Here is a 16101-nt window from a genome sequence, read left to right on the forward strand (position 1 = left end):
CATGAGGATGGCAGGAGGTGAAATGTACATGAAGTACTTGTACACGGACTAGCACACGTGGTGCTTGTCAGTTTGCTGCAAATGTGCAAAGGGCTTCAGAGGAGACGGGCTGCCAAGACCAAAGATGTGTTGCGATCACTTGTTGCACCTTCCTGATCCAGATGTCAACTGCAGGCCCTCAGGCCCAGCCCCAGGGCGTCAGGCTGGTGGTACTTGCTGCTTTCAGGCCAGCTAAAGCTTTGTTTTGATTTCAGGGCAGCACTGGCTACTCAAGAATTCCTGTTCCTTTGGTGGCATCCTCCCCCCAGCCCCTAAGTGTTGGCTCATTGCTTTATTCTGTGCTCACTATTTCATTGAACCTGGCACTCTACTGGGTGTACAGGCATGGATAAAGAAGATTCTTTATCTCAAAGGACTCTCATTTAGTGAATACAGCAGTTAAAACCTGCTGTCAGAGATACTGTGACTCTGGCGGGGAGCACAGAAGGACATCTCCACTTGTCTTAGGAAGCCAAGGAAGGGCACCAGGAAAGGGTGAAGAATTAGCCAAATCCCCAAATTGGGTGGGAATTAAGGAAGTGAAAACATGCTTCAGATCAAGCAGGCTTAAATCACTTGACTTTTCAGAGCCTCAGTTTTTGTCTGTAAAGGGCGGTAATATTAGAGTTCTTATGATAAGTAAAACATAAAAACACTATATTTATTTAAAATTCCTGGGGGCAGTACCTTTAAGTTAGTAAGCATGTGATAAATGGGAGCTCTTGATTCTATTATTTTAAAGGGAAAGAGGAGGGGTGCCTGGGTGGCTTCAATAAGTTAAGCATGTGACTTTGGCTCAGGTCATGATCTCACAGTTTGTGAGTTCAAGCCCCGCATTGGGCTCTGTGCTGACAGCTCAGAGCCTGGAGCCTGCTTCAGATTCTGTGTCTCTCTTTCTCTGCCCCTCCCCTGCTTGTGCACTGTTTCTCTTTGTCTCTCAAAAATACATAAATGTAAAAAAAAAAAAGAGAGAGAGAGAGAGAGAGGAAGAAGAGGGATGTAAGGGCAGGAACAATAATAAACTTAGTAATAATAATGATAGTATTGTTTATGAATGGTTAAATACTACCGTACTTAAGTGGTCTATGGTTCTTTTCTTAGGACAAGTTAAATTAATGTCTTCAGACTTTAAGATTTGGCCACAATCCTTATCCCTATTTTATAGAGGAGGAGGCTGAGACACATAAGTGTCAATATCCTGCCCGCACCCACACAGAGGTAGCACGTGGTGGGATGCAGGCCCACTGATTCTAAAGTCTTTGCTCCAGATCACTGTGTGGGGACAGCTGCACGTGGTTCCTTATGACAGCAGCATAGATAACAGGAAGATGAAACATATGAGGCTAGAGAGACAAGCAGGGCTGGGAGAGGGGAGGTTTGCCAAGCTCAGGAGTTAGAATTTCATGCTGAGAACAACGAGGACTCACTGAAGACTTCTCAGGATCATGACGTGCCTAGATTTTCTCTGGGGGATCCAAAAAAAAGGAACAAGGCTTCTAGTGGTGACCCCCAAATCAGTGAGAGGCCAACGGACAGCACAGGGAGAGAGCTCTGCTGTGAAAGATCACCCAGCAGTTGATTCTCTTAGTCTTAGCAGGGGCCAGGGATGGAGAGGGAGCGGTGTATGGATGGAAGGTGCATGGAGAGAATGTCTCTCGCAGATGAGAAGCTTCCAAGAATAACCAACACTCTCAGGAATCCAAACAAGGGGGGAAGGCCACAATGGAGAGTTGACCTTTACTGACTCAATGCCTTATGTCAACACACAATATTTTATAAGGCATTCGTATATAATTATACAATTAAAGCTTCATAATAATCCTCAGTTTCCTGGGGAATATTAACTCCATGTCACAGCAAGAGAATCTGAAATGAAGTGGATTACCTAAGGCTTCGAGCTGGTAAACAGAGTGCAAGACTCAACCGCAAGTCTCCTCAATTCAAGTCTAGATTCTTCTATTATTATTCCAAGAGGGAAACATTGTAGTAGTGGTTCACGTTGATTGCTGCTAGGTTTTAGGACCACCACAACACTTCCTTGCCAAAAAAATCCGTTCTTTACCAAACGTACCTTACTGTTTGCCCATGCGATTATTGCAAGGTGCATCCACCTCAACACCATGCACATGATTTGCTTGCTATTAACTTGGCATCAATATCTATTTAGATATTGCAAAGAAAGCAAACTATATTGGAAAGTAAGCAAATTCATATAAGTATATTAAACATCTAATTTTTACTTTGTCAGATGTCTAGACTCCTGACTTTCCTGGCCTACACAGGAACTCTATTTAGAATTTAGATACTTTTTTTCTTTCTATAGGGAAATAGACTCTCTCTTCCTGCTGCTCATGGTATTGTGGAAGAACTGACTGGCAATATCTTATTAAACTCATGTATCTGGAAATGCTTAATTTATATCCTTATTCCTGAGGACAGTGCCTTGCTTACACTAGACACTGAACAAATGTTTGTTTGTAAATGATTGGTTCTTGTGCCAACTGTTGAGATATTTGGAAGAATAAGTTTGGATTGTGCAAGTAAAGCACCTTGTACAGTGTCTGGCATATAGTAGCCACTCCGTTTTTTTTTTTTTTTTAATTTTTTAAATGTTTTATTTATTTTTGAGAGAGAGAGATAGAAGCAGCATGAGCAGGGCAGGGTCAGAGAGAGAGGGAGACACAGAATCTGAAGACAGGCTCCAGGCTCTGAGCTGTCAGCACAGAGCCTGATGCGGGGCTTGAACCGACAAACCATGAGACCATGACCTGAGCCAAAGTCGGAGGCTTAACCGACTGAGCCACCCAGAGGCCCCAGTAGCCACTCAGTTTTATCAATTTCTGTCATTATTTTGTTTGAAGGAAGTAGGCAGAGTGTGCAATGGGAATATACTGAGAGTTAGAGAAGTTAGAGAAGCTATCTCAGAGGGAGGATATTTCCCTTCCTGACCAAGCGCCACCATCATTTTGTTGGATAGAAGAGAGGCCAGTTGTCTTTTCTGAACCAGTGACCTCACCAGGGACCATTTGCATTCCCTCCAGCTCCATGGACATCAAAGCTGATAGTGTATACAGTAGTGCCTCATCTGCACAACGGGGCAAAAATATCTCTTCTCCAGAGTTATTGTGAAAATGAAATAAAATAATCATAAGAGAAATGCTGACCACATAGTACATATCCAACAAATGGTAGCCCATTCCCTATACCATGGGCCACAACGCTGCACCTAATCAAGCTTTGGCTGACTATTCTTCTTATTATTATTACCAACACATCTAGCCTCTTAGTACCAGAAAACCTGGTTATGTGTTTATTCATTCATTCATCCATGTGATAAATACATATTAAATATTATTATGCATAAGGCACTGTGCTAGGCCTCTGCGGATATAGGGGTGATGAAACAGACATGGTGCATGATCTTATAGAGCTGACATTTTAGTAATGGGTTCAGAGTATAGGCAACTGATTGTAAAATAAATTACTTTTTCCATTAATTTGTTCCATAATTATCCTAGTTATTAATCTAGTTAATTATTCTAGTTACTGTGGTTAGTTCTACAAAAGCATATAAAGGGTTCCGTGAAAATTAATTTTGACTTGGAGTTTGAAAGATGGGGGTGGGGAACTGGGTGGCTCAGGTGGTTTAACCATCGACTTTGGCTCAGGTCATGATCTCATGGTTTGTGAGCTTGAGCCCTGTCTTCGGCTCTCTTCTGTCACTGCAGATCCCAATTCAGATCCTCTCTCTCTCTCTCTCTCTGCCCTTCCTCCTCTCTCTCTCTCTGTCTGTCTCTGTCTCTCTCTCTGTCTCTTTTTCTCTTTCTCTCAAAAATAAATAAACATTAAAATAAAAAGAAAGATGGGTAGGAACTGACTGGCTGATGAGGCAAGCATTGTGTTTCAAGCACAAGAAAAGCATGGGTGAAGACCCTAATGCATGGGTCACACAGAGTTGAGAAGGCTCGTGGCTCCAGGGGACAGAGAGTGAGGGGTGAGTGTTACAGGATGGTGGCCATGTCCTGCACTGTACCACAGGTCACATTAACTATTTCCACAGAGAAACCAGCAAAAATTATTATAATTTTTAAAACCAAGAGTAACACAGACATGTGCCAAACTGGAATGTGCTATTCATATATAATCACAACTGGACCTCAAGAAGACAGGATCTTTTGAAAGAGGCCTTTATGTCTTCAGAGCAGATGGGAGATTAGGGTATCCAGGCTAGGGCTGGAACCTATGGAGACCTCCTTCCTTCATTTGACAATGAAGTCAAAAGGGCTCATAGTTCCTGGGACGTCAGGGAACTCTATGGGTAAGAAAATAGATGGGAGGGAGAAAGCAGAGACAGAGCGAGGAGATGATGAAGAGGCTACAATGTAAATTGGGTGTGAGGATGGGGTGGCCTAATGGGGTTTGAAGATCATGTGTAATATATAAATAGGCACAGAATATCAAATCTTTTACAGAAACCTCAACATTTGCACAAGGTCCATTGTACTCATTCCTCTCTCTGTCTCTCTCTCTCTCTCTCTCTCTCTCTCTCTCTGTGTGTGTGTGTGTGTGTGTGAGTTGGGAGGGTTATAGTTTGGTTTGTTTGCTTTGTTTTGTAGAAATCTAGGTATCTTAGTTTCCTATTTCTGCTCTACCAAATTTAGGACAAACTTAGTGGCTTAAAACAGCATCAATTTATTATCTTACAGTTTCAGGGTTCAGATATCCAAAATGGGTTTCACTGGGAACAAAATCAAGGTGTTGGTAGGATTGTGCTCCCTCTGGAGGCTCTGGGAGGGAATGCATTCCCTTGCCTTTTTAAGCTTCTAGAATTGCATTCCTTGATGTCTGGTCCCTATCTCCACCTTCAAAGCACGGGTGTTGCATCTCCAAAAATCTCTTTCCTCTCTGACCTCCTGCTTTGCTCTTATAAAGACCCTATAATTATATCTGGCCTACCTGGGTAATCCAGGCTAATCTCCTCACCTCAACATCCTTTAATGAATTATGTTTGTAAAGTTCCTTTTGCCATGGAAGGTAAAATATTTGCAGATTCTGGGATCAGGAACAGGATATCTTTGGGAGGGTTATTGTGTAGCTGACCACAGTAAGTATCCTGCTCGTTGAAAGGTGGGAAAGGAAATTGCTTTGATTTTGAAAAGCGAGGTCTGGAACATCTGGGTAAGAAGGGGGTAATACAGACCAAGGAGTAAATTTAAATGAGCTATTCTTTCATTATTTTTAATATTCAACAACACTTATTAATATTTGGACATTTTTAGTGAAGCATGAGGGCAATATGTCATGTTAACATTTCATTCATTGACATGTGTTCCCTGAGCATTCATTAACTTCCAGGCACCGCGGGATTCTAGAGGGCTCAACCAAGCTTGAGATAAAGCATTTACCTGTCAGGAACTTCAATGTTGTAGGACAGGAAGAGAAAAAAGTAGTAACTTCACTACAACCTGGTAAATGCAAGGAGAGCATTAAGGCAAAACACAGGTGCAACACTCAACTGCTTGATCAAAGGGGCCTGGAAAATGCATCTCAAATACATCAGTCAGGGTTCAATTAGAGAGGCATCACAAGGGATGTGACTGCAAGCAACTGCAGGTGAACTAGTCTCTGCAAGACTGTCGTCTTCACATTGATGCTGAACTTGAAGTCTGTAGGGCATGCAGTTGGGTAGGGATTGGGTAGGGAAGGGGGTGTAGTGTAGGAGAGCAAGGACAGGGTAAGACCCACAGTCTTGGAATTGTGGTAGTCTCCTCTGGCTTCTACCATCCATGGGTATCCCACAGGAGAAGTTGGTGTCCTTTGTCAACGGAGTTAAACCTACTGGCTCAGAAGGCAGAGACGCTGAAGAAGGACCCCAGGGCAGATGCAGTGGCTGCTGCCCCCGACCCATGTGGTGGGCCACACAGCAATGAAGATGCTGCAAGATGACATATTACAAAGACGTAACACCTGAATCGTCGGGGCTACAGGTAGTTTCCTGTGGCTGAAAGGACTGATGCCAGAGAGGGAGCACAGGGTGGGAGGGAGGTACCATGAGGGGAGTGAAAGATGAACCAAGCCACAGGTCAAGCAATATCATTGAGGACTTTCTAATGGGTCAGGATAGCAGGGGGCTGGGTCCTGAGGGCAGCAGGTCACCACTAACTATGATGGGTTATCCTATTTTCATTTCAAAAAGCTTAAAGTGATTAGCCTAGCATCATCTTCCCATCGGGCCTCAGTTCTCCTCATTCCTTCCCTGCTCACCTTGTTCATGACAAAGCCTCTAGCTTCCCCCCAACACTCCTCTTGCCTCAGTGTCTCAAACCTGGAATACATTTCCCTTTTCCCCTTCTTCCTGTCAAGTATGTTCCGCTCTTTCCATTTTGAGTACTGCTTGGGCAGTGCTCCAGAAGGATGGAAACAGCCATACTGTGTGTCACTAGACTGTGACCCTCCTGAGAACAGGAACCTTGTTTATATCATCCAAATGTCCCCACCGTCTAGCATAGTGCCTGGTACTTGGAAGGTATTCAATAGATGCGCATCAATTGAATCAAAGTCCAGAGCTTCTCATTAAAACACTTTGCTTATATGATATTTCAATTTTATTAGTGAGTTTGATGAGGTAAACCCTCTGCTCATTGTCAAACATAAAGAAGTAATGGACTTCTCTATTTGAATAGAGAGTTAAGTGACAGGAAAGGCTTCTAGCATCCTTCAGAAAAGCACATACATATAGATTCAAGTTATCAGGAAGGAAGGAAAATCATTCCTCTTCTGGGAAGTTCTTCAAGCCAGAGGTGGACCTCTCATTCTTTACAACAACGTAATCGTAATTCTCATCGATAAGGCCTTCCTTGTAGTCTTTGGTTTCCTTCATCTTCACAGGACTGCTGGCCAGGTTGTTGGGCCAGTTATAATAATAAAGAGGCTTCAATTTTTTTACATAGATAAAGTGAAATAATCTTCGGAAGGTTTGTTTAACATTTGAGGAGGTCAGTCTATGGTCTATTTCCTTAAAAATGTTGTGGGTTATTTCTGCCAACTCCCTGATCATGGGGTCTTCATCCCGAACCACTCTATCAATAGCTGTTAAGAGCAGAAGAACCTTTAGTTCAAGACATCTCTTTCATGTTCGAGAAGCTCTAACCCTGAAGGGTACCACCACCTCTCACAGAATTTCTCTTTCTCTCCCTTCTACCTCCAATTTTCCCTATTTTGGCTAGAAGCATCCAAAAGGTTTTGTCTGCTATCCCCACCAGACCTCATTAAAGGAAAAATAGGAATTGCCACTAAACATTGACTGAGTACCTGTCATGTGCTAAACATTCTGCTACATAGCATAAACACATATGCATAAAGAGGCTCAATAGTACTTATAATAATGAGAAAAGTTGGAATCTGTCTAAATGTTCATCAACAGAGTACCGTGTAAAAATTAGCCATATCATCAAATGAAATAGCACACACGTATAAACACGATGATGTAAACCCCTGTTTCTTGGCATGAATATATGAGGAAGTGAGAAAGTTATACCAGTTATGATCATTCAAAAAATAAATATATAATAGCATATTTCTTTAAAAATATGTGAGAACACACACACACACACACACACACACACACACACACACACACACACAAGAGGAAGGGAGGGAAGCTGCGACCCTATTTTCTATCCCATCTGTTTGTAAATCTGCTCCTGATGAGGAAATAGAGGCTAAGAGAGAGATGCCAAAGTTCAGATGTTTTGAGAGCAAAACTATTCTTTAATTCTCTCTGGTACAAGTGGAGAAGGGGGAGGGAAGGGAGGAAAAGGAAGCAGAAAAGGGAAAGGAAGAAAAGAAAAGGAAAAGAAAAGATGACCTTTAACCTAGTCTTTCCATTGACTCCTCCCTACCACCTTCCTCCCATCCCTGGCACCATTATAGAACACATATGTGAATTGAGTCACAAATAGTGAATTCATATAGACTTATACATAACTTATACATACAGGTCTCGTTATAACTTCAATACTTACCCTCAAGCATGACTTCAATTTCATCTCTGAGTAGTAAATGGCCACCCAATTTTGCCAAGTACCCTACGCACAAAGTAATATTAGAATAATCCCAACATTATGAAAATGCATCCTCAAGGATAGGTTTGGTGCTATCCTCAAAGCAAAGCATCTCTTAGATCATCCTTGGAACATCTTTTACTGCTTTCAGATAATTATTATTTAATGAAACTCTTTATGGAGCTATATTTATGTGTATCATTGTGCACAAATCATAATTACACAGCTCAGTGCATGATTACTTCACTGTGAACACCTCTAGCTAACACTTAGGTCATTACATAGAACAATTGCTACCATTCCAGAAGTCTCTGTCATGCCCTTCCCAATCTCCTCCCTCACCCTTTAGAATATTCTTTTGCCCAACTTGTTGAACATTATTGTGAGATTCATCCACCTTCTTATAATGTAGCAATAGTTCATTCATTTCCACTGTTACATATCAGGAGTTAGCAAATAAAGTTTTCTTGGAACAAAGCCAAGCCCATTGACTCATATGTTTATGTATTATCCACTGCTACTTTTATCCATCCTACTTTTACAGCAGAGCCTAATAATGTTGACAGAGACCAGACAGTACACATAGCTTAAAATACTTACTATCTGGTCTCTTACAGAAAGAGTTTGCTGAACACTATTATATGATATTCCACCTTACGAATGTAGGATTTAAAAAATCCAGGGGCACCTGGGTGGCTCAGTTGGTTAAGCATCCGACTTCAGATCGTGCCATGATCTTGCGGTTCGTGGGTTCAAGCCCCGCGTCGGGCTCAGTGCTGACAGGCAGTTCAGAGCCTGGAGTCTGTTTCAGGTTCTGTGTCTCCCTCTCTCTCTGACCCTCCCTTGCTCATGCTGTCTCTCAGAAATAAATAAAGCATTGAAAATTCTTTTAAATAAAAAATCCATTCTGCTGCTGATGAAGAATTTGAGGCTATTATGAATAATGATGTTATCATGGGCATTCTTGTACATGAGTTTTGGTTTGCACTTGTATACATTAATGTTCAGTATGTAGCTAGCAGAGGACTTATTGGCTAATGGATATGCTTATCTTCACCTTTAATCATTACTGCTAAACAGTTTCCACAGTGGTTGTATCAATTTTCACTCCCACCAGTAACTATGAACATTTCCATTGCGTTATGTCCTACCACTTGACATTGTCAAATCTTTTTTCCTATCAGTTCTTCTCATGGATTTGGTGGTAGCATTACACTGATTTTCTTTGCTGTTTTGGTCAGGATTAATAAGAATTGTATCTAGTGTTTATTGGTCACTTTTATATTTCTTTTGTAAAATGCCTGTTCTAGTAAGTCATTTGCCTGTTTTTATATTGAGTTGTCTTTTACTTATATATTTGTAGGCATTTTTATTCTGGGTACTAATCTTTTTAAATGTTACATGCCTTACAGATGTGTTTTACTTTGGGGCCAGACTTTTCCATTTGTTTTTTTTTTTTTTTTAAATAAACTGTAGTCTTTCATTTTAATGTAGTCCAATTCACCATCTTTTTATTTTGGTTACTGGATTTTGGGGTCCTCATAAGAAATCTTTGCTGCCTCAAGTTCTTTCTGATATCCAACTATTCAGCGTTTACTTCTAGAGTTTGATTGTGTTACCTCTTGCACTTTTGGATTATAGATCCAACTGTAATTGTATTGCATAAAGTAGGAGCCAAGATATTTTTTTTTAATATCCCTGTGTAATTAACCCAGAACCATTAAAAGCAAAAACTGTCCTTTCCCTATTGCTGTGCAGGGTCACTTATATCATAAATTGTATGGGGGATAGTGTTTTGACTTCATTTGATTTCTGTGCCACGGCAATATCATCTTAATTATTACTGTGTCCTGATATCTATCCAGTAGTATACGTTTTCAACATTGTGGTTCTTCCTTAAACTATCTTGGCTATTCTCAAACCGTTAAATTTCATGTAAAATTTAGAATCAGCTTGTCTCATTTCACACACACGAAAAGCCCCTCATGAGATTCTGTTTGGGATTGCACCGAATGTACAGATCAATTTGGGGAGAGCTGATGATACCATACTATCTGATCCTTTAGTCCATGAACTATATATATCTAAGTTTTTAAAAATTGTCTCAGTGCTTTCTGGTTTTCTGTGTGTCTGTCTTGTACATATTTTTGTAGTTTTATTCTGAGTTACTTGAGGATTTTTGGTGCTATTGTATTAGGCATTTTCAAAAATTTGATTTCCTGATTGTTTATTGTTAGTATGTAGAAATCGAATTGATCTTTGTATTTTGATGCTGTATCTAGAAAACTTGCTAAATGTATATATTAATTCAAAGTTTTCTGAATTCCTTCCAGTGCTCTAAATATTTTAAAATATAATTATTTATCTACATTTTAAAAGTTTTACTTTCCTTTGTACAAACCTAGATTTTAAATTTCTTGATATTATCTTATTTCAGTTTTGGAAAATTCTTAGCCTTCATCCCTTCTTTTTTTAAAAAAAATTGGGGGGGGTGACCTGCGTGTCTCAGCCAGTTAAGTGTCTGACTTCGGCTCAGGTCATGATCTCATGGTTAATGGGTTCGAGCCCTGTATCAGACTCTGTGCTGACAGCCCAGTGTCTGCAGCCTGCTACAGATTCTGTTGCTGGCTCTCTCTGCCACTTGTGCTCCATCTCTAAGATAAATAAACATTAAAAACAAAACAGGGATAGAGGCAAGATGGCGGAGAAGTAGAGAGCTCTGTACATTTCACTCACCCGCATCTCTCAAACAGAGAAGGCCTGAAGCCACAGTACACTGAACTGCAGAAGTCTGGGAGGCAAAAGAGACAGAGTCCACTAAGAAGACAGCCTCATAGGTGTGTAATAGTGAACTGGGAAAGATAAAAATGGGCTGGGACCGGAGACACGGAGAGGAGGGAGCCCCCTTCATGGAGAGAGGCAGAGAGAAGAAGGAAGAGAAAGAGGGGCTGAAACTGCTCATAGAACTATCCCTGGAGAAGAGAAAACCTTAGCCTGGGGCGGAGAGGTATCCTAACATCCCAACCCTAACCACAGGGCATTCAGAGAATGATCCTATTTCTAGCTGTGGTGCTGTTTTTGGTCTGGGTGCCCTAGTCCCAGGTGGCACCAGGAGAAACTGTTCTGCTGCTCTCCTGGCTTGATCCCTGGCTGGGAAGCGACCAGGCCTGCAGGATTACATTTTGGGCGTATCAGTAAAGCGCAAGGATTAAGATCTGGAAATGAGGTGGGGCTTGGGACATAGAATATGGCCCACCTTGGCTACGCCCGAGGCACGGGAAGATTGGACCCAAAAGAGTAATTTGCAATGCTTGATTTGAGAAGGGACTGGGGCACCGCCATTGTTTCCCCCAACAGCCACCTAGGCGGGGCCTCAGGGAGCTGCCCGTGGGACCCCAGTGGAGGCAAGACCTGTCTATATCATACCATGCCCATCTGCTCTGGAGAGCTGCTTTTTTTTTTTTTTTTTTTTTTTTTTTTTTACCACAGCCTGGGGCAAGACCAACATGGATGCACTGCCATGTTTAATTCTAGATCAATTCTTTCTATTCAGATATATTTTCCCTTGTCTCATTCGTATCCCTCCCCTCTGCTGGACTGGGCACTCTTGTCATCAGTTTGCTTAAATAGTCACATTTAATCCATTCTCTACATGTGTATTCTACACCTCCGTCGTTATCGTCCTATCTCTCTCTCTCTCTCTGGAGTAATCAGACTATATAGTTTCTTTGGGTAACATTATCTTTGTTTCTTCCCCTCAACTCCTACCATATTCTCCTCATTCTCTCTCTGAATTAAGCCTCTGAGTCTATCTGCCTGGTCATTGTCCAATTTCACTTTCTCCCCGCCCTGTCATTTCTCTCTTTGCATATGCTCTTCCATCAGCATTGCCTCCATCCTGCTCTTTATTTGTAGCTGGGATTTCTGGTTTTATGTTTTTAGACTGTCCTTTGTCTTTTTTTTCTTTTTCTTTTTTGCTTTCGGTTTGCTTGTTTGTTGGATTTGTCAGTGCATTTGCATGCCTTTGTTCTCTGCGTGTTTGTCTGTCTGTTTTCTTCTCCAGGGCTACCTCAAGAAACAAGCCAAAGTACACATAGTGGAGAGTCCCAAATACCACTATGAGTAGTGAAATAAAATAACGAAAGTCTCAACAAGAGAGACCAAGAGACACCATTAAAAGAACACTTCTGGGGCGTCTGGGTGGCTCGGTCGGTAAGTGTCCGACTTTGGCTCAGGTTGTGATCTTGTGGTTCGTGGGTTCGAGCCCTGCATCAAGTTCAGTGCTGACAGCCAGCTCAGAGCCTGGAACCTGTTTCAGATTCTGTGTCTCCCTCTCTCTCTGGTGCTCCCCTTTCACGCTGTCCCTCTCTCTCTCAGAAATAAATAAAACATTTAAAAAATTTTAAAAAAGAACACTTTCTGAACAGACAGGCGCTGGACAATCAATGAGCCTTCTTTAATATAGCAATACTTGCAGGTGCAGAGTGCATAACAAGCTTTTAAAACTGACAAGAGACAGAAAGTTAGCCAAAATGACGAAATGGAAGAACTCCCCTCCAAAGAAATTCCAGGAAGAAGTGACAGCTAAAGAACTGCTCAAAACAGATATAAGCAACATAACTGAACAAGAATTTAGAACAATAGTCATAAAATAAATTGCCAGCTTTGAAGAAGGCATGGAAGACATCAGAGAAGATATTGCTTCAAATACTATGGAGCTTAAAAACATCTGTGATGAATTAAATGTTATAAATGAGGTACATAATAAAATAGAGGTGCACAAATGCACAGATTGAAGAGGCAGAGAGGAGAATAGGTAGGTTGGAAGACGCAATAATAGAAAAAGAGAGATAAATTGATCCAGGAGCACAAAAGGAGACTTCAAGAACTGGGTGATACAGTCAAACAGAACAATATCCATATCACAGGAATTCCAGAAGAGGAAGAGAGAGAGAAAGGCGCTGAAGGGGTACTTGAACAAGTTATAGCAGAGAACTTCTCCAATCTGGAGAAGGAAATAGACATTGAAATCCAAGAGGCACAGAGAACTCCCCTCGGATGTAACTTGAATTGACTAACTTGTCGATAACTACGACATATCATAGTGAAACTGGCAAAATATAAGAACAAAGAGAGAATTCTGAAAGCAGATAGGGATAAAAGGGCCCTAACATACAAAGGGAGACCTATCAGAATAGTTACAGATCTATCTACTGAAACTTGGAAGGCCAGAAAAAAATGGCAGGAAATCTTCAATGTAAAGAACAGAAAAAATACACAGCCAAGAATCCTCTATCATTCACAATTGAAGGAGAGATAAAAGTTTTTCCAAATAAACGAAAATTGAAAGAATTCATCACCACTAAACCAGCCCTACAAGAAATCCTAAGGGGTACTCTATGAGGGAATTGTTGCAAGGAACACAAGTTACCAGCGATACCACCACAAGCATGAATCCTACAGAGAACACAATGACTCTAAACCCATATTATTTCAATAACGCTGAATGTAAATGGACTAAATGCTCCAATCAAAAGAAATAGGGTAGCAGAATGGATAAAGAAACAAAATCTATCTATTTGCTGTCTACAAGAAACTCATTTTAGACTGGAGGACACCTTCAGATTAAAAGTAAGGGAATGGATAAAGAAACAAAATCTATCTATTTTCTGTCTACAAGAGACTCATTTTAGACTTGAGGACACCTTCAAATTGAAAGTAAGGGGGATGGAGAAATGTCTTTCTTGCTACTGGAAGTCAAAAGAAAGCCAGAGTAGTCATACTTATATCAGATAAACTGGACTTAAAAGTAAAGGCAGTAACAAAAGATGAAGAAGGGCATTATATAACATTTACAGGGTCTCTACATCAGGAAGAGCTAACAGTTATAAATGTCTACACACCGAATATGGAAACACCCAAATACATAAAACAATTAGTCACAAACAGAAACAATCTTATTGATAAGAATATGCTAATATCAGGGGACTTTAATACTCCACTTACAGCAATACATAGATCAACTAGACAAAAAATCACTAAAGAAACAATGGACTTGATGACACATTGGACAAGATGGATTTAACAGATATATTTAGAACTCTGCATCCTGAGGTTATGGAATTCACTTTCTTCTCAAGTGCGCATGGCACACTTTCCAAGATAGATCACATACTGGTACATAAAGCAGCCCTTAAAAATATAAAAGAATCAATACCATACCATGCACACTTTCAGATCTTCTCAAGCTAGTCCAAAAACTAGAAATAGAAGGAAAACTTCCAGACTCATTCTATGAAGTCAGCATCACTTTGATTCCCAAGTCAGACAAAGACCCAGCAAAAAAAAGAGAACTACAGGCCAATATCCTTGATGAATACAGATGCAAAAATCCTCAACAAGATACTGGCAAATCTATTGCAACAGCACATAAAAAGAAATATCCACCATGATCAAGTGGGATTCATTCCTGGGTTACAGGGCTGGTTCAGTATTTGCAAATCAATCAATGTGATACATCACGTTAACAAAGGAAAAGATAAAAACCATATGATCCTATCAACAGAAGCAGAAAAAGCATTTGACAAAATACAGCATCCTTCCTAATAAAGACCCTCGAAAAAGTCGGGATAGAAGGAACTTACTTAAATATCATAAAAGCCATTTATGAGGAGACCACAGCTAATATCATCCTCAATGGGGAAAAACTGAGAGCTTTCCCCCTGAGATCAGGAACATGACAGGCATGTCCACTCTCACCACTGTTGTTTAACATAGTGCTGGAAGTACTAGCGTCAGCAATCAGACAACAAAAGGAAATAAAAGGTATCAGAATTGACAAAGAAGAATCAAACTCACTTTTCGCAGATGACATCGTAGTCTACATGGAAAGCACGACAGACTCCACCAGAAGCCTACTAGAACTGATCCATGAATTCAGCAAAGGTGCAGGGTACAAAATCAATGTACAGAAGTCAGTTGCATTTTTATACACCAACAATGAAGCAACAGAAAGAGAAGTCAAGAAACTGATCCCATTCACAATGGCACAAAAAGAGATAAAATAACTAGGAATAAACCTAACCAAAGATATAGGAGACCTGTATGATGCAAACTATAGAAAACTTATGAAGGAAATTGAAGAAGACACAAAGAAATGGGAAAACTTTCCATGCTCATGGGTCAGAAGAATAAATATTGTTAAAATTTCATTACTACCCAAAGCAGTCTACACATTCAATGCAATCCTCATCAAAATTGCACCAGCATTCTTCTCAAAACTGGAACAAACTATCCTAAAATTTGTATGGAACCACAAAAGACCCCGAATAGCCAAAGTCATATTGAAGAAGAAAACCAAAACGGGAGGCATCACCATCCTAGACTTTAGCCTCTACCACAAAGCTGTAATCATCAAGACAGTATGATATTGGCACAAAAACAGACACATAAACCAATGGAATAGAATAGAGAACTCAGAATTGGACCCACAAAAGTATCGCCAACTAATCTTTGATAAAGCGGGAAAGAGTATCCAATGGAAAAAAGACAGCCTCTTTAGCAGATGGTGCTAGGAGAACTGGACAACAGCATGCAAAAGAATGAAATGATCATTTTCTCACACCATACACAAAAATAAACTCAAAATGGATAAAGGACCTGAATGTGAGACAGAAACCATCAAAATCCTAGAGGAGAAAGCAGGAAACAACCTCCTTGAATTCAACCACAGCAATTTCTTACTTGACACACCCGCAAAGGCAAGGGAATAAAGAGCAAAAATGAACTCTTGGGACCTCATCAAGATGAAAAACTTCTGTACAGCAACAATCACTAAACCTAATAGGCAACCGGCGGAATGGGAAAAGATAGTTGCAAATGACATATCAGATAAAGGGCTAGTATCCAAAATCTATAAGGAACTCACCAAACTCCACACCCAAAAAGCAAATAATTCAGTGAAGAAAGGGGCAGAAGACATGAACAGACACTTCTCCAA

General features: G+C 40.6%; 1 protein-coding gene across 1 annotated transcript in view; it reads right to left on the bottom strand.

Annotated features, from left to right (window-relative positions):
• Positions 1 to 6736: 6736 nt before the first annotated feature.
• Positions 6737 to 16101, bottom strand: part of MROH9 (maestro heat like repeat family member 9) — a 105989-nt gene continuing 96624 nt past the window's right edge. Inside the window, exons 20-21 of the mRNA XM_039221684.1 lie at positions 8064 to 8126; positions 6737 to 7128 (exon numbers count right to left, since the gene is read on the bottom strand). Of these exons, the coding sequence (XP_039077615.1) occupies positions 6806 to 7128; positions 8064 to 8126 (386 nt within the window). The 3' untranslated portion in view covers positions 6737 to 6805. The remainder of the gene's footprint in view (positions 7129 to 8063; positions 8127 to 16101) is intronic.

Source organism: Hyaena hyaena, unplaced genomic scaffold (assembly GCF_003009895.1).
Source record: "Hyaena hyaena isolate Hyena2069 unplaced genomic scaffold, ASM300989v1 scaffold_1006, whole genome shotgun sequence".
In the NCBI taxonomy this organism is placed as follows: Eukaryota; Metazoa; Chordata; class Mammalia; order Carnivora; family Hyaenidae; genus Hyaena; species Hyaena hyaena.